Source organism: Manis javanica, chromosome 2, assembly GCF_040802235.1.
Source record: "Manis javanica isolate MJ-LG chromosome 2, MJ_LKY, whole genome shotgun sequence".
NCBI classification, from domain to species: domain Eukaryota; kingdom Metazoa; phylum Chordata; class Mammalia; order Pholidota; family Manidae; genus Manis; species Manis javanica.
This window is the reverse complement of record NC_133157.1, coordinates 105,144,695-105,170,073: the sequence shown is the minus strand read 5'-3', so window position 1 is coordinate 105,170,073 and position 25,379 is coordinate 105,144,695. Positions and strand designations below refer to the sequence as shown.

Sequence of the window (25,379 nt, the reverse complement as noted above, 5' to 3'; positions counted from 1 at the left end):
TGCACTTCTTCCTTGTAAAATCCAGTTGTAACAAGAACGCTGCCTCCACATCAGTTTAACCAGATTCCTACCCTTGCTGTCTGACTGGGCTCCTCATCTTCCCTCTCCCCCACATGATTTCTGATCACCCTGGCCTGACTTCAGCAAGAATCCTTTAGGTCAGCTTAACCAGAAGCTCTCTTACGCCTGATGTTTCCTCTTAGTCATTTTCCATCCACTCACCCCCACCCTGCACCCTTACTGTAAATCCCCACTTGCCCATGCTGTACTGGGGTTGAGTGCACGCTCTCCCTGACTGTAGTGGCCCTATACATATAGCCATAGCCCCATCTCCCTTGAGTAGTCTTCCCTACAGTGCTTAAACAAGTGTCATTGAGTGTTCTTTCTTCAGCAGTATATGTGGAAGAATATCATTAAAGCCAAAAAATCATAGTGTTAATTGTGCAGGTAATGCTGGTTACTTCTTAGCTCTAAAAGAAGTGAGGGTCTTGGGAATTTTCATTTGCCTCTCCTGACACTGTTTAATTGCTTGCAAGACTCCCATCCTCTAACATGTTTCATCTCTTTTACCAATTTTATTTATCTTTATGGCCTTTATCACTCCCTGAGATATTGTATATTTTACTGTATTTTTTTGGTGGTGTTATTATCTGTGTCCCTCCTTTAGACTATAAGATACTTCAGAGCATCAATTTTTGTCATTTTGCCCCCTGTTGTATCTCTAATGCCTAGACTAATAACTGGTACATAATAAACACTCAGGAAAATATTTGTTGAATGAATGAATGACCTCATTAATCTTCATATCATTTCTCTAATTTATATGGACAACCTGGAGTAATAAGTTTCTAACGTCTAGTCTAAGGAAACTTGTGTTTGGGATGAGCCAAATTGGAATAAGTGTCCTAAATTAGCGCAAAATCTTTCTGCTTAGTAAATACTCATCGTCAAATAACCTACCGTACTTCCCCACTCACCCCAACCTCAATTATGTGCCGTGAGGGGTGTGTTAATTAACTTGGTAATGGTACACATTTCACAGTGCAACCATATATCAAATCATCACATTGTACACTTCAAATATAAACAATTTTATTTGTCAGTTATAACTCAATAAAGCTGGAAAAAAATTAAAAAACAAAACTGGTAACACTAACAATTCATTTCTCATATTTGTCATACACTTCTGCTTTAATGGAATGAATTTCCAAAACAGGTCTTGGATATTATTTACATATTCATAATTTTAATTAATAATCAAGGCTGCAATTCTCAAATGCATTTGTAAAGTGGTAGCTTGTTTGAAAATTTTAAAGCTAATAAAGTTAATTAGATAATTTAATAAGAATATAAAAGAATAGTTAAGGTTAATTTGAGGTTTCATTTTATTTATATAATTTGGACTATAAAACTATAATCTGTCAAAAATGTTTATTTGGCTGACAATTTTGGGGATCTTGTCATTTGGTCAGTACAGGTTTTGTGGTAATCATAACAGAAAAACAATAAACTAATATTTCATAATTAAAAATCTTTTAACAGAACAGGAAAGAGAAAAATCACTTTTTCTTTCATTTTGTCAAAGCTAAATCACTTTCATTTGTATTTGTATGATTTGTATAGGCAATCATACAATCATTTGATGATTGTATAGGCAAAATCATCAACATTACAGACTAGTAATCAGCCTCCCTCACAGGTAAGCAATTCTTTTCTTAAATCTGAGTCCTAGGGTTTCAAATAAGATACAATAAATTTAGATTACTTAGAGTCCTTAAAGTATTCTGAATGACCTACCATTTACAACTGCAAAGTTAAAAATATATTTGTTTTTGTGTTTAAGTCTGAAGTACTCCTGAAAGTCTACTTACTGAATTACTCTCTGAAATACAGAGTGTCCTTCCTCTAGTAGGAGTGAGACTTGTTATTAGTAACATATTTTCAAAATTATGAATTAGGTATGTTTTTAAATTTATACATGCAGTATGTAATAACTTGGTGACTAGCTTATTTTGTTTTCTCAGAGACCATCTTGGTGGCCCTTTGAGATGTCTCCCGGTGCATTAACTTTTGCTATCCTCTGGCCTTTTATTGCCCAGTGGTTGGTGCATTTATATTATCAAAGAAGAAGAAGGTAATAAATACTATACTTTCATAATTCAAAATGGTATGTAAACTCTTATCATCTATGGTAGACAGAGCTCTCAGTAGCAGTGGATAGGTACATTTTATAACCATATTGTCATACTGAACGTTCTGTACTGAGCCTGAGACTGAAACTACCTTGGAAATGATATCTGGTGAATTTCTAGGTACTTATTACACTTAATCAAAATTTCACTTGAAAGCTTCTGATGAATTTGTACATCTTTGATTAAGGCAACAACACGATGAGGATTATAGGCTTGAGTTTCATGGTTGACTGTCTCTAGAAGTAGAGATTATTATAATTTGAGGGTAAAAATTCCAATTTGGGATGCCAGGAGTTAATTTAGGCCTGAAGATAATAGTTTGGGATCCTTGAAAGTGCTCTGAGATATTCTACACTGGAGTAACCTGAGACCCTTACTCATGGGTTCAAGAGAATTCTGACAGTAGACATGATGTAAACTGAATTATTGTCCATAGATGGCCAGATAGACAATTATTTACCTCATTGCTGGCCTCATTGATTGTGTTCTTGGTGTTTGTCACCATTTCCCAGTAGTAACAACACATAGGGAAAGGAAATAGGGTGTTTGATAAGATTTTAAGTGCTCTCTTAAATGTGGGCAGTAGAAACACATTTTTAAAAAATCTACAAGTTCAAATAATTACTGGTAAAAGAAGGGAGGGGATGGGAACTCAACAGTCCAGGACGACTTATTGCTGAACCTGAGAGGGCCCCGTCTGTCCTGGCCAGCAGAACAAAAGAAAAAGATGGTCTCTAACAGGACAAAAGAAAAAGATGGTCTCTAACAGGTCAAGAGGCTTTTTATGGCAGGGATTTTGGTGGGCTCTTTGAGGGGAGGGGTCAGGGGAAAGGTGGGCTTGTGGCTTGCTGACGTGTCCTCTGGAGGATGCTTATAGCCTAGGGAAGATGACAGCTATGTGTCTGTGAGATGGTGGGTGGGCTTATTCAAAAGGCAGTCCTCAGGTCCAGATTCTATCATTCCTGGCTCTAAAAGGGTGTATGGAGATGGGTCATTGTTCTTTTCTTGGCTACTTCCTGCTGAGAGGGGGTAATGAAGGGGGTTTTCTGATATTTTGAAGCAGAAAAGCCATTTGGAGGTGTTCTCAAGTAGTTGCCCAGGAGATGGTTGCCTTGATCCTGTAAAAATCTTTGGAATAGCTTACTTAAGCAGGGAAGGAAAAGAAGGAAGAGGGGGATAAAGGTGAATGGGGCCAGGAGAGGTAGAAGGTGAGGGTTGTAGAAGCTGAGAGTGTAAGACTTGGACTCAGGCCGGGGAGAGAAAGATTAGAGCCCAGTGACTGAGAAGGTAAGAGAAGTTGTGTTGAGGAGGGTACCTATAGGGCTGGTGGAGAGCAATTTTTGGGCTTCGGGGATAAGGAGTGCAGCTGATGCTAGGACCTGTAAACAGAGGGGCCAGACTTTTTCACAAGGTTGAGTTGTTTGGACAAAAATAGGCAACAGGCTGGAGGGAGTCTCCAGCTGATTGTGTGAGTAGCCCTAACGCTTGTCCCTTTTTGCTGAAAAGAAAGGTTTCTCAGGGTTAGGTAGAGTCAAAACAGGTGCTTTGAGGAGTGCTCACTTAAGGGCCCAGAAAGAAGCAGGAATTAAGTCTGTCTCTGGCACCCTTTCTTGGGGATCCCTGTGGGAGGCCTCATAAGGGGGTTTTGCAATGAGTGAGAAATTTTGGATCCAGAATCTAAAATAGCTAAGAAACCCTAGGAAGGAAAGAAGCTCTTGCTTTGTGGTGCGGAATGGGAGATTATTAATAGCTTGTTTTTGAAAGGTGGGTAATGCAGCGAGTGGTTGGGGTGAGGTCAAGACCAAGGTAAGCAACCTTTTGCTCTGTTACCTGAACTTTGTGTTCTGAGACACACCACCGCTTTTTCCCCAGGAGTCTAAGGAGGGAGATAGTGTGGGATAGAGAATCGTTTTTTTGAGGGGCTGCAAAGCAAGAGGTCATCAACATACTGGAGCAGGCAGCTAGGGGCAAGGTTGAGATTCGAGGTCATTTTGTACTCTGCTTGGCCAAAGAAGTGGGGACATATCAGTTAAGACTGCCTGCTCTACCTTAAGATAGGCTGTTGGGCTATTGTCTGACTACCAGAGAATATGCTAGGAATCTTACTTTTCAATTCTCTGCTTTTTAAAATGGAATCTTAGCCTTAAGATGAAGTTGCTCCTGTTCTTACTATACTGTTTATATCTCAGTATTTTTCATCATAGGTGGTAAATGTTAATCATGATGCTTGTCCCTTGTCTCTGCCCCACCTCATTCACCCCTCAAGGAATGTGGACCCTTGAAATCTCTCCAGGAAAAGTGGGTGTCGGGTCACTCTTCTGTAACAGCTTCCTTCTGAGTAGGGGCGTTGTCCCTGCCTGTGGGTCCAGCAGTTCCTTGCTGTCTGTCAGGGAGAGGAGGGGTCACAGAGCTGTTGAGCTTCTTCATCAGCATTGGGGTGGATTGAAATCCTCATCTGATCAATATCTGGAGTTGAATTTTTGTTCTGGAGGAAACAAACTTGACAAGGAGATCAAGAATGAATGTTTGAATATGAGGACTAGAAATAGTAAAACTCTTAATTGAAATGGTGGGAGAAAACTGAAACATTTGGAGTCATAGCCAGATACTCTGAGGACACTAGAATCCAGGATCTAGTCTATTTTACAATGAACAGTATTAGAATCCAATAGTGATAAGGCTACACTATTGAAACACAACTCCTCTTTCTCTCTAAAATTACCTTAATTTTTACTAATATAAAATAAGTTGAGCTTTAAAACAGTTGTCCTGATTATTTTCATAAGTGCAGCAAGAACAGCCATGGAATGGCATAGGCTCTTTTAAATGTGCTTTGCTAGAACTTTCATAAAGGAATTTCAGACTGAGCTTTTAAAGGCCTCCAAAGCCCAGAAAGCCAAGCCAGACTTGCAATCAGGTTTTGCCTGTAGTACCTGTAGATTTGGGTGAATTCCTCTCTTCTCGAGGTTCCCAACATATTCTGAGGTTCCTGCACCTGGCAGGAAGTGACCTTCCTTACACACCTGGTTAAGGCTGCTGGGAACCCTGTAAGCAAGGTACCAGGCAAGGTCTTCCAAGGGGCTTTGCTGGCTCCATAAATTCAATCTTTGTTCCTTAAAGCTGTCTGTTCATATCTGAGTCTATGCATGTATCTTAAACATGACATTCTAGTCAAAGACTTGGTAATATAACCAGCGTTTTCAATTGGTCCTGTCACAAGGAGAGCAGATTCTTACTGAACTTATGCAAATAAAAATATTGCCATAAAATATTAAAGTAGTCACTGAAAGTTTTTAAATTCTGGAGGGATCAGGTAGAAAGATAAATGTTTCAATTCTGCTTTAAAGGTATAATTTACTGAATTGTTGTAAAGTAGCTTAAGAGAAAAAGGTTGAAACAGATACTTGTTTTTCTAAGAGATTAGCAACATTTGCACAAAAATTAAAATTATCTTCCTCAGTTTATTAAATTTTATGTAAGTAAGTTTTGCTCTGCTTGAATCTAGTTCTTTAGTAGTTCAGGAGTAAAGCAGAAACTATAAATGACAAAAGACTTAGAAATTAGCATACATGCTGAGTAACTTCTATCAGAATTTCTGGAAGTGAATTTCTGGAAGTTTTGCAATGCCCAACTGTTACAGGCGTTGTCTTTAAATCAATTAAAATTTTAGCAGTATCATCTGGGGGTAGAAAAGTATCTTATCAGTCCTCTGGGTAATTCTGCAAAATTAACGTAAGAAATTTACTGCTCTGGTCCTGTCCCAGGATAGCAGCTTCCCTCTGGGAGGATATCAGTCAAGGCCGCCTGCCCTGCCCCCATGCGGTGGAGGATCTCTCTTCCCAGAAGGAGGGTGGGGCAGTGGGGGATTGCCAGAAACGAGTGAGGGAAAGTAATATGGCCTAAGAAACAGTGTAAAGGAGGGGTTTGGGCTGGTGTTTCTATTAAGCCTTTCTTTCCAGCAACCAAGATAAAGGAAGGGATAAAAGGTCCGAAATATTCAGTAAGCACAGGGAGGAGGCTCCTGTGTCGACCAGGAAAGAACCTGACTTCCTGCCACCACCATTGTTACCTATGGATCCGCTGGTGTTGGGGGGCCTTGGGATCTGGGCCGTGTCAATCGGTCTCTGAAGACAAGGCCTGGAGTGCTGCCAGGTCCTCTCTAGATGTGTCTGGTCACCTGGAGGGGAGAGAACCCAAGGGAGGGGTTGACTTCCCTAGAGGGCAATTCACTCTCCAGTGACCCCACTGTGTGGACACACGGCTTTGTAGGAGGCCTGGCATTAGGGCAAGCTCTTGCCCAGCGGCCCTGACTGCCACAGCGAAACAGCTGCTAGGCGGGTGTGGGATGTGCAGCCTTTTGCAGGCTTGTCAGTGGGAGGTCAAATTAGGGAGGCCAGAATCTGATATTTGGCTTTAGCCTGTTTTTCTTTCTGAGTTTTTCATTCCTTATCCCAGTTGTTGAAAACTTTAAAGGCAAGGCCTACAAGCTGTTTCTAGGGTCCATTTTCTAATTTTTTGAGCTTTTTATGAATATCTGGGTAAGACTGGGAAATGAAGTGGAGGTGTAGGAGAATAAGGCCCTCAGGGGAATTAGGGCTGGTGTACTTCTGAAAGGCGTTTATAAAGAGGGCTGGGTTTTCATCTGCTCCCTGGGTAGTTTCCCTGAGACGGTCATAGTTGAATTCATCAGGGTTTTCTGAGGACCCCATCTTTTGTTCAATACGCTCCAGATCATTAATTGAAAAGGAGACATGAACACAAACAGGCCTTTCAGTGGCTGCCACCTCACACAGGGGTAGGATAGGGCGAGGGCGGTCTGGGGAGGTATTGGGTGGGAAGCGAGAGGGCAAGAGCGTGTGTGCGGCTGGGGCGGGGGATTCCGAGAGGGGTTGGGTTAGAAGAGGCACACGTGCTGGCAGACATCATCGGAGACGAGGGGGAGGGGTGTTCAGAGGAAAAGAGGCAGAAGCACAGGCAGAAAGGAGGGTGCGGGGAGGGTGTTCAGGGGAGGCCGACGGTGGGGAGGGATTTGGATTTTGCTGAGTCTGTTGGGGAGAAAGAGGATAAGGTGGAGGGTAACAGAGGAGGGAAGAGGGGAGGTAAGGGCGCAGTGTTGTCAGGGTCGGGGTAGGGGATTTTTGTTCGCTGAGGAGAACTTCGGAGGGTTTAGTTTGGCTCTCAGCTGAGTTCTTAGAGTCAGCAAAAGGCATAGGGAGTGTTTTGGTCAGGCAAGCCTCCTGGAGATCAGGGGACAATAGGAAGTTAAGGCGCCTGGGGAGACTAGTTAGGGAAGGTGCCTGGGCTGAGGCAGGCACATGTGAGAAGAAAAGAGAAGAAACAAAAGGAAGGTTGCTTAGGGAGGGGGAAGGCTTCGATTTAGGGAACCTCTGACCATTTGCAGTCCTCTGGAGAAAGTTCTCAAGATCTCGGGGAATTTGGAAATAGAAATTGCCCTCAGCTGGCCAGTGTGACCCATTATTAACTTTATATTGAGGCCACAGGGAAATATAGTGAAAGACCAAATTTTTTTAGTGTCTCCTTTTATCCCAATTGGGAAAGATTACGGAGGAGATAGCTGAGGGGGTGTCTCCCGATGTCTTTGAGAGAGAATCGCCCGTTGTGGGAGGGTGAGAAAGGGTGGCTGGGGTTTGGGAAGCACACCACCAGGACGTCTCCCTGCGATCAGTTCCCCAACCCAGAGGCTGATGGAGGCAGGTTGTCCTGCACCCCGAAGGGAAGCGTCCCCCCAGTCAGAGTGCAGGTGGTCCCCTTGTGGTGTTCTCAACCTGAGAACAGAGAGGAAGGGAAAAGATAAAGGAAAGGGGACCCGGTCCAACTTTCTCTTGGTGCCAAGAGAAAGCCGATGAGAGGCCAAAATCTTACTCTCCTGTGAACTGCGATGGATTAATAGCTGGTGATGGATGTGTACATTGAGGTCTGGCAAGATGGTCCCTGGAGTGGAGGTCGCAAGGGGGTGTTGGGTGAGGGAGGGAAGGGAAACGGGGCAAGACCCAGGAGGCTCTCAGGATCTAGGTGTTAGACGGGGACGAGCTGCTTCCTAGGCTGCAAAACAGCCCCTGCCCTCGGCTTCCCGCTCAAAGGTATGGGCTCCACTTGAAAGAAGAGAGGGGATGGACCTAAACAGTCCAAGCAGGTTTACTGCTGAACCCGAGAGGGACCCCTCTGTCCTGGCCAGCAGAACAAAGGAAAGAGAGGGTCTCTAACAGGTCAAGAGGCTTTTTATGGCCAGGGCTTTGGTGGGCTCTTTGAGGGGAGGGGTCAGGGGAAAAGTGGGCTTGTGGCTTGCTGATGTGTCCCCTGGAGGATGCTTGTAGCCTAGGTAAGATGATGACACCTAGGTCTCTCTGAATGGTGGGTGGGCTTATTCAGAAGGCGGTTCTCAGGTCTGGATTCTATCAGCGGGTATGTTGTTTTTCTACCAAAGAACCCATGTTTCTAAGTGCTTGGACTTGATAACAAAAGCAAACACTGAACCTTTACTCTTGTCTTGCATAAAAGAGGTAAGCAGCACACAGGGTAAGTGCTCCAGTCTGGGATGTTAGCGCAGAGAGACTGATATGCAGGGGACATCAAGTTAATCGTTTCAGCTCTGCTTAGAAGACAGTTTGGTTTACAATCATAAATGAGCTCAGTAAGTTTTCTGGCGCATTAATGCTGTTGGAATAACCTGCCTGCTTGAAACAACTTTAGTAAGATTTCTGAAGCATCAGTTGCTTTCAGTTTTATTTACCTCCTTTCTAACCCACTTGAGTATGTGTCATTTCTGATGTGATGATTGGGTTTAGTGTTGTATAGTGTTTTAAATTCCAGTTTCCCTAATAACAGGAGAAAGAACCGAAACCTTGTTCAGTATGTGGTAATGTTAGATTTAAGCAGCAGGGGGAACAGCGGCACTAAAGGTAGGTGTTTACATTATTTTGCAATCCATTTCAAAGTTCCTTTTCATGTTTTCTGTGTAGGAAGTTTAGGATTGAGAAGTAGAGAAACTTAGTATAGGTCAAAAAACCCTAAAACTTGGGTCAATAATTTATTTTATGCTTAAGTATGAAGCAGCTTGCCACATAATTTATTAAAGACTGAAAAATCACACTATACTTTGCTTCAGTGGTCACTGAAAATTACTGTTTTTGTAGAACTAATTTTTAAAAATTTTCCTTACTAGTGGATACCTACACCATTTCTCCTAAGTATCCCTTTGAGTTGTTACCAATGTCTCTGAATGGAGAAACACTGTCCTATTTTTAACTTTCTACTTTATTATTACTGAATCTTTATAAGGTTTTTCACCTGTGTTAAGTGTTTAGTCCTTCCAAACTGGAAATTTTATAGCACCGTGCAACTGCCTTTTGATGAGACATCGTTTTTAAAGTACTATTTGCTTATATATGTAACAGATTAACTGGGCTTGGAGATAGAGCCATATTTGATATGGGAATAAGTTTTAGCCTTGAGGGGGATTTAGGCATCTTCCAATTTTTAACGTGACAGATGCAGTAATGAAACCGAGAGCAGCGTGCATGGTTTGGAGAAGTCAGGCTCTGTTAAAGAGGAAGAGAAACACCTTGAAACCCAATGAGGATAGGCAAAATGTGGGCAGGAGAGTGTGTGCCCTCCACACAACAGGGACCACCATGCATCTCAAGGCTAATGGGGGGTGTCTGGCGTGTAGCAGGCTTTCAGTAAATGTGTGCTGACTGTAGGGCTGAATGCCCACGTTTGCAGGATGGCAAACTGAAGTACCACAGGACGTGGGAAAAACTTTCATTTCGTCCAACTGATATGCATCTGACACAGACATGCAGCAGTAGACCTATATGTATGTAAAATAAGTGGCTATCTATTCGTGATAAGCTTTTAAAAATATTTTTTCTTCTTTTTTAATATTAAATGTCATTCTTAATGTTAGGCAGGAAAATAAATATGAGCGGAGTGGGAAGAGAAGAAGACCAGGAAAGTCCACTCAGAGGTGAAGGGTCCCCACCAGTAAGATGGCGAACTTCCGGCTTCTTTTCGGGGTCCTCGGTTCCCGCCGGCGCCACCTGAAGCCCAATCACCTCTCGCCCCCCTCCCAATCCCAGCACCTAGCCAACAGCCACCAGCCCCGTAGAAGTAACACCACAATCACCCTATGCCCCATCCTATATATCCCAGCACCTTTCCCTAATAAAGCGGAACTCTCCGGTAAATTGCTGTTGTGTGTCGCTCCTTTCCTTTCATTGGTGCCGAAACCCGGGAGACGGGACACCCCAACTGGGCCCCGTCTTCCCCCAACACCAGCAGCAGCTTGCCCTCGTCCTCTTTTTCCGGCGCTGGCTCATCACACTCACCACTCCTCTCTGGCCTTTAGGTAAGTCCCCCCCCCCCCCCCCCCCCGGGGTGGGCCACTCTTCCCTGAGCTATCGCAGTGCCATTGACCGTGATCGTCCGGCAAGGCCCTGACGCTCGGGGACGAGGAGGGAACGCTCCCCGCCTCAGGCCTTCACGGCTGCGGCGGACCCTCAGGCCCCTCCTCCAAAAGCCATAAACCCCCACCTCAGCTGAGACTTTTTAAGCAAAACTTCCCCGGGGTGGGCCACTCTTCCCTGAGCTATCGCAGTGCCATTGACCGTGATTGTCCGGCAAGGCCCTGACGCTCGGGGACGAGGAGGGAACGCTCCCCGCCTCAGGCCTTCACGGCTGCGGCGGACCCTCAGGCCCCTCCCCCGACAGCCATAAATCCCTGCCTCAGGCCCTCACGGCTGCAGCGGACCCTCAGGCCCCTCCTCCAAAAGCCATAAACCCCCACCTCAGGCCTTCACAGCTGCAGCAGACTCTCAGCCCCCCCCCCCAACAGCCATAAATGAGGTGACTCCTTTGCGGATGAGAACGCTCCTTTTCCCGCTCCCTCCTCCTTCTGTTCCGTCCGCCGAAACCTGTTCGGCCCGCCGAAAACGCCTAGCGCTAGGTACCTCGTGACTCCGGCACTCTGCCTTCTTAGGGAAGTTTGGGTGACGACCCACACTTCCCAAGAAATTCCGACTCGTATACGAGTTTCCGCAGACCACCAAGGATCATCGGGGACGCCCTTTGTCTCCTTGTGGTCTGCCTCCAGTCCGAGGATCCCCGTTCGTCTTCCCCTGTTTGTCTCCTTCTCTGTCCTTTAGCCATTTTGTCTCCTTGTGGTCTGCCTCCAGTCTGAGGATCTCCGTTCGTCTTCCCCTGTTTGTCTCCTTCTCTGTCCTTTAGCCATGGGAGCCTCCTCATCCCTCCCTGAAAGTTCACCTCTTGAATGCCTGCTTAAGCATCTGGCTACCCTCTCCCTGACGCCTGATATAAAACCAAAACTTCTCCGTAAATATTGCTCCCAAGATTGGCCGACATACCCCCTAGACAATAACAACCAATGGCCCGCAGGGGGAACTCTTGATCCTAACATCACTCGCAATCTCTTTAACTACTGCCAGCGCCTGAAAAAATGGAAGGAGATTCCCTATATCGAAGCTTTTCGCCTCCTAGCTCAAAATCCCAGCCTCTGCACCACCTGCTCCCCGCCCCAAGTTCTCCTAGCCTGCAAGCCGTCTCCCTCCCCTCCACACACTCCCAGTCCCTCTTCAATTACCTTTGACCCGGCCGACGAGCCTCCGCCATACAGACTTCCCCCTTCAGCCCCTCCCCCTCCTACAACCCCTCCACCCTCCGCCGCCACTGCCGCCTCTTTCCCCATGGCAGAAGCCTCCCGTCCTCTCCCTTCCCCTTCTTCTCCTACAACAGCACCCCCCCTTCCTCTACCGCCGCCACCGCTGCCGCTTCCCCCGCAGCAGAAGCTTCCCATCCTCTCCCTTCCCCTTCTCCTTCTACAACAGCCTCTCCCCCTTCCTCTACCGCCGCCACCGCTGCCGCTTTCCCCGCGGCAGAAGCTTCCCATCCTCTCCCTTCCCCTTCTCTTTCTACAACAGCCTCTCCCCCTTCCTCTACCGCCGCCACCGCTGCTGCTTTCCCCGCGGCAGAAGCTTCCCATCCTCTCCCTTCCCCTTCTTCTCCTACAACAGCCCCTCCCCCTTCCTCTATCGCCGCCGCCGCCTCCACCCCCGCAGAAACCTCCCATCCTCTCCCTTCCCCCTCCTCCACCATCTCCTCCTGCACCTCACCACCTCCTCCTCTGTCCCCCTCACCTTCCCCCCTCCCGCAAATCAAGCCTGAGCCTTTCAGCCCCCCTCTAACTAAGTTCCAAGAGCCTCGTCCATTTTTGCCCCCTCAGATTCGGTCCCGAGAGCCTCCCAAAATTATCGCGGCTTTGCCCCCATTACCTGTTTCCCCTGCACAGACTGAGCCAGAACCCTTCAGTCCCCCTCAGACTCGGTCCCGAGGGCCTCCCAAAATTATCGCCCCGCTCCGGGAAGTAGCAGGATCCGAAGGCATCTTGCGTGTTCACGTCCCCTTCTCCTTAGGAGATTTAGCCCAACTAGAGAAACGCCTAGGTTCCTTTTCCACTGATCCCACGACCTACATCAGGGAGTTTCAATGGACCCTCCAGTCTTACAGCCTCACGCATCATGACATCTTCATGCTCCTGGCCAATACTCTCCTCCCTGAGGAGCGTAGACGAGCTTGGGACTTCGCCCAAATGCATGCTACCGAAACCCACAGGACTGACCCCACCTGTCCCCCTGGTCCCACTGCTGTCCCCGAACAAGACCCACACTGGGATTATAACACCGCTGTGGGTCTCCACTCTCGAGATATTTTTGCCTCCTGCTTAATAGCAGGTCTAAAAAAGGCAGCTCGTAAAGTAGTCAATTTTCAAAAGCTCCAAGACATAATTCAAAAGAGAGATGAAACCCCCTCCGAGTTCTTAGATAGACTCACTCAAGCCCTATTACAGTATACCAGCCTGGACCCAGAAACACCTGAAGGAAGACAGGTCCTTATGACATACTTCCTAGCTCAAAGCTACCCCGACATTAAAGCTAAACTCAAAAAGTTAGAACAGGGCCCCGCTACCCCACAGACTGAGATCCTAACAGTGGCCTTTAAAGTCTTCCATAACCGGGAGGAGGAGAAAGAACGCCGTAAACAAAAAGCTGATCAGGCCAATTTCCAGATGTTGGCCCAGCTGATAAAACCACAACCTGGGCGCCCCTCTACAGACAAGCCCCCCCAAGGAGCTTGTTTCAAGTGCGGAAAAGAGGGACATTGGTCAAGGGCGTGCCCCTCCCCCAGATCTCCTACCACCCCATGCCCCAGATGCCACAAAAAGGGCCACTGGGGGTCTGATTGCCCAACCACCCGAAGGGGAGGCTGGACGAACAACCCCCATCCTAAGCCCACCGTAGTGGGGCTGGCAGAAGAAGATTGACGGGGCCCGGGGGCTTCTCGCCCGACCATTTCCATCACCAAACAGGAGCCCAGGGTTACTTTAACAGTAGACGGTCGCCCCATCTCCTTCCTCCTAGATACAGGAGCCACCTTCTCAGTCTTGCGAGAATACCGGGGCCCTACCACGCCAGCCATTACTCCTATAGTCAGGGTAGGAGGTAAACAGATTTTCCCATTAAAACCCCCCCCCCTTTTATGCACAATCCTAGACAGTCCCATACCTTTCTCCCACTCCTTCCTAGTTATGCCCCAGTGTCCCATCCCCTTACTAGGACGGGACATCCTTTCCCTCCTCCACGTTTCCATAACTATATCCAATCCCACAGCCCCCAGTACTCCCTTTCTGATGGCCCTCATAGCCGACAGCCCCCCTCTACCCAATGAAAGCTCCAGTTCTGCCCTTATACACCCTGTAAATCCCAAAGTTTGGGACATTACAAGCCCCTCCATGGCCCTATGTCCCCCTGCCTCTATCAAATTACGTGACCCCTCTCAGTATATCTGTCAGGCCCAATACCCCCTAACCACTTCAGCCCTCATAGGCCTCCAACCCATCATTCAAGATCTCTTAAACAAAAACTACCTCAGACCCACTCACTCCCCATTTAATACCCCCATATTAGCTGTTAAAAAAAACAACGGATCTTTCCGCCTTGTCCAAGACCTTCGCCTCATCAACATAGCCGTTGTCCCTATCCATCCCTTAGTTCCAAATCCATACACCCTTTTATCGCAGATCCCTGCTTCTGCATCCCACTTCTCAGTCCTAGATCTCAAGGACGCATTTTTTTCTATTCCCCTAGACCCCTCCTCCCAAGATTTTTTTGCCTTCACCTGGACGGACCCATACACCAGACATTCTGTTCAGCTTACTTGGACAGTTTTACCACAAGGCTTCCGAGATAGTCCCCATATTTTTGGACAAGTCCTAGCTCAAGACCTCAAACAGTTTCACCATGATCACCCCGAGTCCACTTTATTACAATATGTAGATGATCTTCTGCTCTGCAGTCCCTCGTGGGAACAGTCTCAACTTGACACTGCGTCTCTACTTAACCTTCTAGCTTCCAGAGGTTACCGAGTATCCCCTGCCAAAGCTCAAATCTCTTCCCCTCTGTCACTTACCTTGGATTCCTTCTGTCTCAGCAAAGAAAGTCCATTACCTTAGACAGAAAACGACTCCTCTCTGACCTGCCCGTTCCCAAAACCAAGACAGAAATCCTTTCCTTTCTAGGCTTGGCTGGGTATTTTAGAGCGTGGATCCCTAACTTCTCCCTGTTGGCAAGACCCCTATACGACCTCAGCAAGGGCCCCCCTGAAGAACCATTATCATCCTCACCCCGACACTCCTTCATTAAGCTCCGTCAAGCCCTTGTAAAAGCTCCAGCTCTCCATCTCCCTGATTTGTCAAAACCCTTCTCATTATACATTCATGAGAGGTCCAGTCAAGCTCTAAGAGTCCTAGGCCAATATTATGGCCCATCCTTTGCCCCAGTAGCTTATCTCTCCAAGCAATTAGACCCCACAGTTCGGGGATGGGCCCCCTGCCTACGGGCATTAGCCGCTGGACAGCTCTTGCAGAAAGAAGCTCATAAACTAACATTCGGAGCGCCACTTACCATTCTGTCCCCACATCACCTAAAAGATCTCTTAACCTACAAAAGTTTACAGACTCTCCCCCCCTCCAGACTCCTCACCTTACTGTCCTCTTTCCTCCAAAATCCAAACATTTCTTTCCTCCCCTGCCCGCCCCTAAATCCGGCCACTCTTCTTCCTCTACCCTGCTCTCCTCATACTCCCTCGCATGATTGCCTAGAAGCCCTTCACAACTTCCTTCCATGCCACTCCACGATCTCCGAAGGAGCCCTCTCACACTCCGACCTCATCTGGTTTACTGATGGGTCATCCTTTAAACATGAGGGCATCCACTACTCAGGATATGCAGTAGTCTCCCTCGAAGATGTCATTGAAGCACGAGCCCTACCCCCTGGTACAACCAATCAGCAGGCTGAACTCATTGCAGCCACCAGAGCTTGCACTCTGGCCCGGGACACGTCTCTCACATTGTACACTGACTCCAAGTACGTATTCCACATTCTCTTGTCCCACGCGGCAGTATGGAAAGAACGAGGCCTCCTCACCACAAAAGGGAATTCCATAACTAATTCAGCCTTAATTACTAAACTTTTAGAGGCTTCACAACTCCCACACCGACTAGGCATAGTCCACTGCAAATCACATCAAAAAGATGACTCCCCCATTGCAAGAGGTAACAACAAGGCCGACAGAGTAGCCCGGTCAGTTGCCCTATCAGAAAACGCACCAGGCAACAATCCGTCTGCCCTTGCAGTTTTAGCCTTATCACAAGATGCCCTCTGCTCTCAGGACAAAGAGTCTCTCTTCCGCCTCTTACATGACCTGTTCCACCCCAGCCCCCAATCCTTAATCCATTTTTTACAATCTTTTTTTCCTCTCTCTCCTGAAGACAAAACCCTACTTAACCAAATAACCTGCAAGTGCACCATCTGCCAACGCACTAACCCTAATACCCCCCTCAAAGCCCGACCCTTCCCGGCTCATCAAGCAAGGGGTAATGTCCCCGCTGCAGATTGGCAAATAGACTTCACTAACATGCCCCCTGTACGACGTACCAGATACCTACTCGTGCTAGTAGATACATTTTCAGGATGGGTTGAAGCTTTCCCCACCACTAACAAACGAGCATCCGTAGTTGCCTCTATCCTCCTCACCCAGATCTTTCCTAGGTTCGGGATGCCCACTTCCCTCCAATCAGATAACGGCCCTGAGTTCACTGCCCAAATTATCCAGAACCTCTCCAAGTCGCTCTCGCTCCCCTGGCATTTACATTGTCCTTATCGACCACAAGCTTCAGGAAAAGTAGAAAGAGCCAATAGGACTCTAAAAGACATCCTGACCAAACTATCTCTAGAACTACACCTTGACTGGGTTCGCTTACTTCCCTTAGCTCTACTCCGCATTCGAGCCCTCCCAAAAAAACCTTCCTTCTTGTCACCCTTTGAGATCATGTACGGCCGCCCGATTCTACCCCCGGGGCTCCCTTCCCACAAAGGACCAATTCCTCCCAATATAGCCCTTCCACTACTCTCTCTCCTCCGCACTGAATTGTGGAAATATCAAGATTGGCTCCTTCCTGATCCATCCGCCTCCCAAAATCCTCCTGTCTTACAGCCCGGCCAACTAGTGTTTTATAAGCCACCACAGGATCAGCCCTCTCTCACCCCGAAATGGGAAGGTCCACACCCAGTTATTCTCTGCACCCCCTCGGCTGCCAAGCTCTCACTGCCTGATAACTCTGTCACCCCTTGGATTCATATCTCCAGGTTGAAACCAAATACCCAAGACTCACCTTCTCTGGACACCCAAGACCCATCAGTCACAATCCAGAGTCCTTCGGACACAGCCCAAGACGCTGTCTACTCTACCACGCCTCATCCCTCTGATCCCTTGAAGCTCCGCATCTCCCGTGCACCCCCTTTGCCATCCATACCTGAATCATGACTTTTTCCTCCTTTACTGCTCTCTCGCTTTTTTCCCTCATTCCTATTGTCTTCCCTGCCGCCCCATCCTCCTTTGTATGGCGATTCAAAGTCAAGCAGACTTACACACAGCATCAAACAAAAGTTACTGCCCTCATTGCCACATCAGACTGCCCTCTGAAAGGCTGCTCTGAGCCTTTGTACCTCCACTTTCCTCCCTCCACTGAAGTATTCATTTACAGCTACCTTTATTCTCCCTACCTCTGCTTCCTCTATGACCAAAGACAAGCCTATTGCAGGCGATGGCCAGACACCTACGGGGGATGCCCCTACTGGTCTTGCACCATTCACTACATGGGTGACTTCCAGTACCCACAGTATTACTCCTCCAACCGTTTCATGAAATATCCCAACGGCTCATTCTCCTTATCAATCCCAGATCCCTGGGACTCTCGATGGGCTGCTGGAGTAACAGCCTCAGTTTACTACAAGGGGTCCTCGACCCCCCACGGTACCCTTCATATCTCTCGAGAGTATGTTCCCTCTCGCTCCCAGATCTCTCAAGTTGCATCAGATATCAGACATTCCGAAAAGGTCATTATCCAAACTCTTGACGGCGCCTCTTCATCTTATTCCTCCTACTCTTGGTTACAGCTCATTCAAGACACCACCATCTTTCTCAACCACACCCTCAACACCGCCAATTGTTTCTTGTGCGCATCACTACAGCGCCCACTGCTGGCCGCCGTGCCCCTTAATATTTCCAACTACTCCTTCCATGCAGAAGGACAACCCCTCCGTCCCCTGGCAGACATACCCCTATGGGAGCCAGAATACCCAGATAATCTCACCATCCACCACTGTGTAGGCCCAACTCCACCCCCCTCCAGTGCACTTCACTGCCTCTCTATCTACACCCCTACCTCCGGCTCCAAGACTTTTACACAACCGGGACACTTCTTTTGGTGTAATGGCAGCCTTTTCAACTCACTGCCTCTCAATTCCGATACACCCTGCATTCTCGTCACCCTAATCCCACAGCTTACACTTTACAGCATGGCAGAATTCCTTGAGCTCCAACCTCCCTTGCACTCGCGCACAAAAAGGGCTGCTTTCCTTCCCATCATGGTCGGTATCTCTTTAATCACCTCAGCCATTGGGGTGGGGTTTTCAGGAGGAGCCTTGGGTCACTCTCTATGGGCAGTTAGAGATCTCGACGCCAAACTTGAGGGAGCCCTGGCATCCACTGCCGATTCCCTAGCCTCTCTCCAAAGACAAGTCACTTCGCTAGCTAAAGTCACCCTTCAAAACCGGCGGGCCCTAGATCTGCTTACAGCCGAGAAGGGTGGCACCTGCGTCTTCCTCCAGGAAGAGTGCTGCTATTACATCAACGAATCCGGCATTGTAGAAACTGACATCACCAAACTCACTGACCTTGCCTCCAGCCTCCACTCTGCTTCCAATTCCAACCCATTCTCGTCAATACTAACAAACCCCCTCCTCACCTGGCTCTGGCCCATTGCAGGCCCCATAATAGTCATTCTTCTTGTCTGTCTCTTCTTACCCTGTATAATAAAGTTCATCAAATCCCAAGTCGGGAAAATCTCTAATCAAGCTTTCAACCAGCTTTTACTCAGGAACTACCAGCTTCTGGCCACGGAAGACCCCTCACCCTCACGTGACCTCCTCACCACATGCTGAGATGGACCCCTCTCTCCGCTGGAAACTGTTCCTGGAAACAATGGCCGCAGACGCCTGGCTCCTGACACCCATATCCTCTTGGCACCATTGGAATCAACAGGTCCTCAACCTATGGTTACAGGGAACCTTCATTGATTTCCAACCTGAAGAAGTCCACATCTACTCATCCTTACTGTGGGGAGTCCTGTCAACCCTTTCCTCCCAATCCTCAAACCCTCACTCCCTTCTCCGCCCCTGTTCAGCAGGAAGCAGTCAGAAAGAAAGCAACGCCCACAAACCCATAGAGGAGAAAGGGGGGAATGAAGGGTCCCCACCAGTAAGATGGCGAACTTCCGGCTTCTTTTCGGGGTCCTCGGTTCCCGCCGGCGCCACCTGAAGCCCAATCACCTCTCGCCCCCCTCCCAATCCCAGCACCTAGCCAACAGCCACCAGCCCCGTAGAAGTAACACCACAATCACCCTATGCCCCATCCTATATATCCCAGCACCTTTCCCTAATAAAGCGGAACTCTCCGGTAAATTGCTGTTGTGTGTCGCTCCTTTCCTTTCAAGAGGACCCAGAGTTAATCAATCAAAGCTCAAAAACCAGGAGTAACTTAGCCTGGAACGTTTGAATGTTCCCCAGATAAAGGAAGGTACCTCAGCATAGCCTATGTCTTTACTGTGTTGAGCATGCAGGCCAAGCCATAAACAGCATAGTAAAAGGCAGGAAGAATTCCATCTTAAAAATAAGATTGCATTTTAATACCCAGGAAGTAGTTAAGAAGTAAGATTCTTAACTTCCTCTTTAGCAAAACTTCCTCTTAACTTCCTCTTGGGGGCTGGGCAAGCAGTCTGTTTGATATGCTCGCAGACCAAGATGCCAGTAACCCAGAGAGAGATGAGAGCAGTAAAGTTCCCGTGTTAATTTAATTTAAATATTCAAAGACCACTTAACAAGTCTGCACCCCCAGCCCTTAGTCACATTCCTTAAAGAATCCTTAAAAGGGAGAACCCCAAACCTTTCGGGGTGCTCCTGTCTCTGAGGTCGTCCGCACTTTTTAACTTTAAACTCTCTTTTCAACCTTTCAGGGGGCGTTCCTCTCTCTGGGGTCGCCTGCTCTTTCTAGGTGCATAACCTTTCAATCTTAACCTTTTCCCAACCTTTCAGGGGCGGCCTTTCCCAATCTTCTCTAGGGCAGCCCACACTCCCCTTTCTCCAAGTGTGCTCCTTTTTGCCTGACATAAACTTCTCACTTAAACGCCTTGTCTCTGTGCCTTGCCAGTGGTTAAGTGGTTTATTAATTTGCTTTGTCATTCTAATCCTCCGTATTTCGGCTTTAACCTTCACTCTCTCCTTATCTCAGACAAGTAGGGAGGGGCTGCTGAGAGCTCAGACCTGGGTTTGCAAATTACCATCGCCTGGGTGACCGGGATCTGCAGTTTACAGTCACGCTCTTTAGTAACCTGCCGGAAAGTCTCCCTTCTTTACCTATAGGAAGTACATAGAACATAATCTCACTCCATCCAGTGCTCTGTGGCTCCCCCAAAGCCTGGGGTGGTAGGGACTCAGTTCCCATGCCGTGCAGATCCAAGCGGACTCTGGATGCCAGGTGGTGACACTGGCTTGAGGAGTTAGCAGGGGTTGTGCCCCATGCTGAGAAGCTGAACTTCCTTTATTATTCTATTCTGTCATTCCTTAACACTCTTGCTGTAATGAAGTCCTTCCTCACCTTGTACTCTGACTTCCCTGCATCTCAGAACCGAACTCTCCCTAACATTAAGATCCACTCCTTGATTTTTTTTTCCATTGTGGAAGAATATAAATTTAAAAGATTTCTCAGATTATCACTCTGCAGTGGGCCAGAAACACATTGTTTCTGTATGTGCATATGCAGAGCCTGAGCAGCTTGCTGTCGTGCCCCCTCTCCCCAGTTTCCACAAGTAAAATACTGAAAGTAGACTGTTTAGCCCAAGACCACTCTTAAACCATTACTTGGAAGGAAAGGAGGATTCTAACCATTTTCCTGTATCAGTCTGCTCAGATTCATCTGTCGGCTGCCCTGTAGTTTCCTCAGGGACACTGTGCTCTCAGTAGGGAGGTCAGGATGAAGACTGGGTAGGTGTGGGAGGCTCGCTGGAGGAACAGTCTTCACATGGAGCCAGGGTAGATGATACCGACCCCAAAAGTCATGCCCAGGCTTCTGAGGAGGAGGAAGCATCTCAGCAGTGCCGTCAGAGTAGAGGTCAGCTGGCAGGGATAAAGGCAGGGTTTCAGTCTTCCCTTATCTGTTTTTGGTAGCCTGCCTTCTCTTACCACACCGTACCCTATATTTTAAAAGTTACTTAAAAAAAAAAAAAAAAACGGAGAGGAAGATCTCATTAAGAGCCTGAAAAATGAAGTTCTGAAGATAGTGATAGTGATTTATGTCTATTGGTTTCCCTAGTACATAGGAGATTAGGGGTTGAGAGAGGGGTTCTGTGCTTTGTAAATCTGCAAAGGACCTTGTGAGTAATTCACATCATATGGGTTCTTGGAAGTGTAACTGTGCAGGCCCCGCCCAGCCACCATTTCTGCCCAGACCTCACTCAGGGAGTTCTCTTTAACACTGCCCACAATTCTGTTCCTCCAGGGGCCTTTTTTCTTCATGTCTCGAGGGAATCTCCTGTTATATGAAAATTGGTGACTTAAAATGTCACTCCTGCCAGGGATGTGTACAGAAGAGGATTTCTACAGAAGATAAGGAGTGATCTGATTATTTAAGATGTCACTTCTGCCAAGGGAGGGGGTTGCTTAAGAGCATTTCTGCAGAGGAGAGGACTGAATCCATAGTGAGTTTCAGGCATTTGGGCCCCCAAGTGCTGGGGCGGGTATAGGGATTTCTATGGCTGTGGGACCTTTCCCAGGACTCAGATCACATGTGATTATTGTATCTTGTGCCAAGAAGCCCACCCTCTCTGATACCTGAAAGATCATTCACTCTGCCATCATTAGAACTGTCATACTATACATATCCGAGTTGTTAGGTTATATGTCCTTACCCCTCCAGGTACCCTCAGCTAGACTCAGAGCTCTTCCGGGGGCTGAGAGCTGGCCTCATGCATGTTTAAGTCCCGCGTGCTTGGCTTAGTGCTGGAGAGGGACAGATACACAGTATATTGTTGATGGTATGGATAGTCTAGGTTATACCTCTGTCAGTCTTTCGTAGTTTTATTAAGCTGTTTTTTTCACAACTTTCCCATTTTGATAAAATTTTGAAATAATTCCCCAAATCTGAATTCTATCAAGCCAACTAGAAAAGGATGGGGATCTCTCAGAGCTATGGGAAGAGGAATGTAATTTAAACTATTTATTAAATACTATTTGGTAATACCAGTGCTTGCAGTTGGATCTTTCTTATTGGGCTGTAAGTCACATGAAGTAATTTCATAAGGACCATTCATAATTTCCTGGTTTTGTTTTGAATTTGAATATTATGTTAATCACCTAGAGAAGTTTTGATATGCATGTGTTTCATATTCAGGTTGCACTTATATTTACAGGAAATTGGTTTTTACTTTCTTTTTAAAGAAAACTGAATTGAAGAAAATGATATTTAACTCAAGAAGACTGCTGGGCCTGGATGACCTCGGGATGAAATGGACTGTGGAGCCCACAAGAAAATGTTAGCTTGTGATGATTATATTTTTTTCTGTTGTCCAGTAGCTTGATTTGTGTACATGTATACATATATGTTTTTTGAAGTACACAAATGATAACATTGTAAGGACTAATATTGCTGATACTTGAATAATCAATCTCAACTAGGTTATAAGTAGCATACATAGATTGACCCTACCCTTTAACTTGAAGGACATTAAATTATTAATTATTGTTTGGTAACATGTTTACCCGATTATCCACCATAGCGAAATGTAAGCTGCTTTTCCAGGGAACAGTTGTGATCATGAGATCAGATTTGTGAGTGGGTATTTTTAATTTTCTAAATTAAATATGAGAACGAATGCAAATTCCAGGAGTGAATTTCAAATGAGATTAAGTGGACTTTATATCTTAGTTACTGAATTACCATGCCAAGGAGTAGAAAGCTGCTAGAGGGAACTGTCTCCACATCCCCTTTGTGGGCTGCCTACAATCTTTCTTGGCCATTCACAGCTCTGACTTGCGTGCTCAAGCATCATTACAAAATAGGGCCCTGTGTACTAGGCTTTCTTTTTACAAATGATTCATAGAAAAGACGTTAGCTATCGATGAAAATGATGAAGGATGGGTTGAAAGTGTATTCTGAGCCTGCAGCTCATTAAAGATTTTTATTCAGTCATTTACACTGATTCCTTTGTAATCGTTTTCTTTTAACTGAGGATATCTTGTTTCTGCTTCATAGGGTGCTTTGAAATATAAAATGAAAACTTACTTACACTGTTTTTACAAAGGTCAAAATGGAAACACGTGAAAGTCACTTTTCTGCAACTGGCAAACTGCACAGCCTGGACTCTTAACCTCCTAGTGCCTCTGTTTCTCCTTCTGGTATGATATTTGAGATGATCTATTTCACAGCATATGGGAGTCTTGCAAGCTAGCAGGCCATATGCATCCATGTGAGTAAGGCGTGCCCAAGTAATGGTGATCAAGTGTCTCTCCCCCACCCTCCACGTTTAGATGAAGAAGATGGTGACTTCACTCCTTGAAGGCTTTGTTTGGAGTTATTCTTCCTGTATACCTTCCAAAAGTCCCTTGTACTTTAAATATTTCTCTGATTCAATGGCTTAGTAGCAAATAATTTTTAAGCGTACTTGGTATGTATGATGTTGGGTTTAGCATTATGTGTTCATGCTAAATTTTCACTAAGAGAAAGTAATCCATCCCCAGCACAGTACTTTGTTTGCCTGATGAAAAAAAGTTTAAGAATACAACTGGCTTCTCCCAAGGCTCCTTTTTCCTTATTTCTTTTCTGTCGTGTAACTTGATTAAAACATTTTTTTAATCCTTTCTTGATTAAAATGTGTCTGAAGAGAACTACTAATCCTTGCCTTTTCAAAACTTTCTTCTATTTAGGGAAAAAAAATGAAGCAAGTGAGTGAATTATATGTAAAAATAAGGTTCAGACCTGGTGGATCAGAGGTTTTTAAAAATCAGGTATCTGGTATCAGAAAATTGTGTTTTTTCTCTTAGTATATAAATAAAATGCAAATGAAGAATGTAGGCAGTTGTGATTGATTACAAGCAGTTGGGGGTAACTAACTCTTAGGGATAACTATTTATATCCTATTCCAAAGTGTTATTTACACTCTGAAAAGCACTTTGCACACAGTTCTTTTATATACAAGTAAAAATGTAATTATAGGCTATAGCGTTACTACTTTGTTTTACCAGGAAGCGCATTTACAGTTTTAAATTGACAGCTATGGTATTTTTTAAAATGATCTACTTCTTTTCTGTTTCTTTACTGTAAAACTAAATTAACAATAAAAGGTTAATGAGAAATGATATGGTTTTTATTACTTGTTCCTGTTAGAAGTGCACTGATAATATGCTAAGGATTAAATGAGAATAAAGAGTAGGAGTTCATATAAAGTAAGTGTGCCGGTTTTCAAAATAAAGCCATGCTTTTCCATAGAATTTTGTAAAATCAGAAACTGAAATGAAGTTTAACTCATTTAGCCATTTGGTTGAGAATGTTATTAATCCACTCAAGATGTTGGTTTCAGTTCTTTTGCCAGATAGCTAGCTTCCCAAAGAGACAGAGCGCATCTCTGATCAGCCATCATAAATGCACACAGTTGGGTTTAGGTGGCAACTGGTGGTGAGAAGGTTTTGTGTCTTTAATGCAAATGTTTTACTTGTAACTTCTATAGATAATGATAAAAGCAATGTTAGCTATTTCTATCATTTAAGATATCGGTGTTCTGCTGGATGTAATTGAAACTTAACCTCAGTGGCTTGACCACGGTAAGGTTTGTTTTTTTTCTCATATACTAGAAGTCTGGAGGTAAAAAGTCTAGGGCTGATAAGGTGCTTCCAGAATGGCATTAGGGACACAGTCACAAAAATATAAAAGAAATGAGCTACAAAGCCAAGAAACTACATGAAGGAACCTTCCTTCTGTTCTATGATCTTCAATGTGTGGGTTTGTCTTCATGCATGTCAGATGGCTGGTGTACATCTAGGTCTGGTGTCTACACCCCAGGCAGGCCGAGAACCTTATCTGATCAGAAAGCGGTACCTTTCTTGGAGTGCACACAGGACCCTCCCTCCCATCTTAGAGCTGGGTCTCGTAGTTATGGCTTTGTGTATAAACATATTAAAGAATAAAGTTATCCAGCTTACATAGATAACATTGTATAAATTTAATGTTGCCCATGCATGGTAGGGAAAGCCATATCTTTTGGCCATTAATGCCCCCTTCGTAAGTTCTTTCTTGGTTTGTTTTTCTTTTCTGTTTCTCAACCCTTGTTTCCCACTGACTTTGTGGCTCTTGGTGAATCCTTCTTCCCAAAGATACCCCATTTTATAAACTGGAAAGTGACAAATGTCCTTTTCCTTTTTAGAAACAACTTTTAAATACATACATACTGCAGATGAGGATGCAGCCACTGTTATTTTCTTACTCTGC

At 45.8% G+C, this 25,379-nt stretch overlaps 1 protein-coding gene and 1 long non-coding RNA gene across 2 annotated transcripts; both read left to right on the top strand.

Moving 5' to 3' along the window:
- The first annotated feature begins 1,104 nt into the window (after positions 1-1,104).
- On the top strand, positions 1,105-24,250 carry LOC140847780 (uncharacterized). The gene is made up of 2 exons (XR_012127944.1): positions 1,105-2,134; positions 22,337-24,250. It is a non-coding gene; the product is annotated as an uncharacterized lncRNA (long non-coding RNA).
- LOC140847779 (endogenous retrovirus group FC1 Env polyprotein-like) lies at positions 10,286-19,295 on the top strand. Its single transcript, XM_073229034.1, has 2 exons — positions 10,286-10,560; positions 16,931-19,295. The coding sequence occupies exon 2, from the start codon at positions 17,105-17,107 to the stop codon at positions 18,785-18,787; it is 1,683 nt and encodes a 560-aa protein (XP_073085135.1). The 5' UTR covers positions 10,286-10,560; positions 16,931-17,104; the 3' UTR covers positions 18,788-19,295.
- Positions 24,251-25,379: the final 1,129 nt, after the last annotated feature.

What these genes read in the sequence shown, in the direction of transcription:
- LOC140847779 (XM_073229034.1), top strand. Translation starts at nt 17,105, where the DNA reads ATGACTTTTTCCTCCTTTACTGCTCTCTCGCTTTTTTCCCTCATTCCT.